The sequence below is a fragment of the Pteropus vampyrus genome, unplaced genomic scaffold, assembly GCF_000151845.1.
Source record: "Pteropus vampyrus isolate Shadow unplaced genomic scaffold, Pvam_2.0 Scaffold44, whole genome shotgun sequence".
Taxonomy (NCBI): Eukaryota; Metazoa; Chordata; class Mammalia; order Chiroptera; family Pteropodidae; genus Pteropus; species Pteropus vampyrus.
The window spans coordinates 8418691-8422862 of NW_011888825.1; the positions used below are offsets into that span (position 1 = coordinate 8418691).

General features: G+C 37.5%; 1 protein-coding gene across 2 annotated transcripts in view; it reads left to right on the forward strand.

Moving 5' to 3' along the window:
* The window catches only part of AKAP10 (A-kinase anchoring protein 10), a 90019-nt gene extending 86894 nt beyond the window's left edge, over positions 1-3125 (forward strand). For both annotated transcript variants that reach the window (XR_002780002.1, XM_011359024.2), the window contains one exon: positions 798-3125. Coding sequence is in view for 1 of the 2 variants with exons in the window: in XM_011359024.2 (XP_011357326.1) it covers positions 798-803 (6 nt within the window). In the remaining variant the exon portion in view is untranslated. The remainder of the gene's footprint in view (positions 1-797) is intronic.
* The last annotated feature ends 1047 nt before the right edge of the window (positions 3126-4172 follow it).

Sequence of the window (4172 nt, forward strand, 5' to 3'; positions counted from 1 at the left end):
AAATTGGACAAGAAAATCTTATAAGATCCCCTTCTAGTACTCATTCCTTTATTTTAGGAATATAAGAAGTGCTACTCCATACAGGAATGGCCAGCCTCTTTTTACCTACGTAGATACCTCTCTGCTTTGACTCTCCTACTCTACATTGCTTATAGAATGTACTTGGCATTTAACATAAACTACCTCACAGCATTATTGAATTGTTTCTTGTATATATGTCCCACCTCACAAATATCAAAGACTATGTCTTCTGTGATATGTTTCCTATCCAATACTATGAATATACAGGGTCTTTTTTTCTTTGCAAAGGCATTGGACTTTTCCATATTATGGCTCTGTCTTCATTTAATGAACCCCCTGTGGATGGTTATTTAGGTTGTTTTTGGTTTTTCCCTATTACAATCAATACTTTAATGAGTGTCTGTGTATATGTCTTTGCCTCTCATAAGAGTATGCCTTTGGGTTAATTCCTAGAAGAATTACCCTGTCAAAAGTAGGTATTTTTTTCTAACATCTATTGCCGAAATTGAAAGATAAAAGCCAGTCTGCGTGCCAGTTCTTGTTATGTAACCTTAGAATGAGTTACTTGACCTCTTTAAGCTTCTATTCACATGTATGTAAGTGAAGAGAATTGTAGTATTTTACCTCACACACTGTAGTCAAATTCTGGCTATCATATCACTGGTGTATAGAAAACATTCACCAAATAATGATTCCCTTTTTCCTTAATCTGTAACAAAATGTATCACTGGTTATAGAAATATACCTTACCTTTTTTTCTTTTTCTTTTTTTTCAGCTATGACTCAATACCTGAGATAAAGGAAATCGGCTTTTGAAAAATAAGAGAACTTTTTTCTTTTGGTTGGATTCTTCAACACAGCCAATGAAAACAAAGCATTGTATTTCTTTTCACTGATATATCTGTTGTTCTGAAGAATGACAGACAATCCTAGACTTCCACCATAAGCAGAGTGACATGTAGGCATTTGCTGCACATGATGTTCGCACAGTGAAAGTCATAAAGAGACAAGTGGTATTGTTTACATTACTAGAAAATTAGTTGTTTTTCAGTGGCAATAACCCATTTATTAGAGAGTTATAGTCCACTGGAATAGGCAGGGACCACATACTGTGGGAGGCAGATAAATAAATGTAGAGCTGATATTTGCTGGACATTCTGTAGCAGTAACCCACCTCTAACAGCATAAAGCAGGTACCAGAAATGCTTTGTTTTGGCCTCTTAAAACTAACAGGGGAGTCAGCCCCTCCAAAAGCTAGGCAGCTCAGAGTGGCAGTGTGGTGCTAGCCGGTCGTTTTTCTTCAGTGGAACAGGGTGAAGGCTCATTGCGTAGTGTTCCTTCACAAGACATTAATTTAAAAGGAAGCTGACAGGTCATGGGTCAAGTCTCAGTGACATTGTCCTTCCTTTTGATGACAGTATACAATTTTCACATTTTAATTGCTCCTGAGATACAGTACACTTAAAGCCAGTCTATCCCCTGCTAACTAAAGAGTGAATATCCTTTCTTTTAAGCATTAGGACTTGCTCCTCTGGAATTCTGTGCTCCAGGTTATTTAACTTTCCCTTCAGAATACATGTGGAAAGGAATAAACAACAGTCACTCCAGTGTTGCCCCTGTGGTATCTTGAACAAAATGTTTATTCCTAGATTATATGATTTTTTTAAGAAGGTGGGCAGGCAGGGGTTGGGGAGAGGAGAAGCACTCAATTTTGACTGCCTCCTCTTTCTTTACTGTGAGCTGGGAAGGGTGCTGTTGGTGGCCTTTATTCTTTGTCTTTAGGACAGTAAGAGACTCCCTCATCTCACTTAAACTCAGTTGGCTTCTGGGTCTGAACTGCACTGCTTCAGCAAGGCTACCCTATTGGTGAACACACTCCACTGGCCAGGCGGTGCCAATGCTTTGACTGTTTTAAGAGAAAGAACATTCTCTTGGGCGTTACTGCTTTTGCTCAGACGTTGCAAAAAAAAGTATATAAATATATAAATATATAATTATTAATCACTTCTGTCCTTGAGAAAGTCTTGAATAAATAGAAAATTTATTCCATTGCAATATTTGATTATATAGAGGCACACTGTTTCATCAACAGAAGAAACAAAAAGGCTGTGTATAAGTTTTTGGTACTATGTACCACCTCTGTTATTCTTCTAAAACTGAAGTATTCATGTACTTAAACCGTATTCTATTTAATTGTGTTTGATTTAAAATATATATATATATATATATGAATTATATTTAAAATTGTGTCAACTTTCTGCTTTCAGGGCATTTATGGCTCTTCTATTAAAATGTATTGATTCTTTCAAATAGTTCCATTTGCTTTACAGAAACCCAGAACATGAGCCACTGCTGGACTTAGCCTTGTGTTTGGAGTGTATGACATAGGTCTGAAGTTTTATGAGGTGTATATGCTATGATTAACCTGTTTTGTTCTTTTAACAAAATAATTCCATCCATTTCACTTTGCTTCAATCTTTAAATAACAGAAAAGCAATATAAAGGTCATAGAATAAAATGTGGTTTTGGGTGACTCTTGCTGCCTCTGCATGTTTTAGAATAACAATTTCTGTAAGATTCTAGGCTATTTAAACTAGTGTTTTCACTTAAGATATTATTTAGTCATTTTTAATATACATTTTGTGCTTCTGAGTTAGGGATGTCAATAGTTGTCTGGTTCTTCTAAGAAGAAAAGCAAGTTTGAAACTAGGTTACTTTTTTCTGCCCCACTTGCCATGGAACACAGACACAGAATGTGACCTCAAATTATTAGCCAGATTTAATATTTGATCTAAAGCAGATCCTTGTACTTATGTTTAAATTGGAATTGGAGTCATCTAACAATGAGCTCCCACTGTGTTCCAGGCTCTGTACAGTGTGTCCACAAAATATGATTTCCTGGCAGGATTTTTATAGGTTCAAGGAATCAATTGAATATCCATCTGTATCATGTTGTTGACAATGCAAATTGTTAGAAAAAATGTTAGTGAGAAAGTGATACCTTTTGTAACCTGGTGTGTCTTTATCACTCCTGTAAGATTTGATGAAACTAAAAAGCAAATGTCAGCCGAGTCCAATGAAGAGCAATAAAACAGGGAGTAACATTTGTAACTTTTTATATTTGGCTTCAGTATTCAGTAGAGCATTATGAAATGTAAGTAAGTTACAGTACTGGAGCTTTGACTAGTTCAATAGGAACTTGCAGGGGAAGATCACTGGATTGTAGAAAATTACACACTTCTTTGTTGTTTAAGTACTGGTGATAGCTAAGCACCTGATGAAGTGGCTGACCTCTAATGACATTGTTTGGGGTACCTGCCTGACTCACACTTACCCTTTTTTACTCCTGCAGGAGTAGAGACCGTGTTGATACAACACTGACCTTTTCCTTCCCCTCATCCCTTCCCCCACATACCAGCTGATTAAACCAGGATTGAATTCCTGATCCAAACAAGCTCAAGAAATTTCTTATCTTAAGAATTTTGCAGGAGGGAGGAGGAATACCAGACACCATCTCGAATGGTGGCTCGGCTGGGTCACTTAAAAAGTTAGGACTCCTGATCCAGCACTACATGGACAAGCAGAAAGGTTTAGAAGTAGAAATACATGAGAGAAGGTACATCAGAAAGAGCAGCTGCCTTAGTAGCCCTGAATATTTTGCTGGTTTCTGGATCTAGCCTTGCATCCTTGTGTGGACTCCATTAATCCCTTGGGTAGCCTTAGAATGAAATTTGGCTTTTAAAAATCGGTCTAAAGTGAGTTTTTATTACATGCAACCAAAAGGACCTTGACTAAAATACTACCAGACTGCTCTCATTACTAATGCTCATGTGTGCTCAGTACCACTGAATTCTAGAGAAGTTTTCTTTAGTAAACTTTCCTCATTTTGTGTATTCTCTCAAAACGGAATCCTAAGCTAATGGAACTAAAAGACACTCCCTCACTTTTACAAGGAAAAGTTACTCAGACACAGGAAAAGGGTAGGTCCTTGCCCTGTTGTGGGATGGTCACCATTAGAACTCAGGCCTTCTGGACCAGGGCCTTCTCACCCTTCCCAACACCCTTCTAAAGGACAAACACCATCCCCGCTTACAGCAACTATAATAAACCCAGAAATAGAGGACATGTCCACTAGTGAGTAACTGATATCA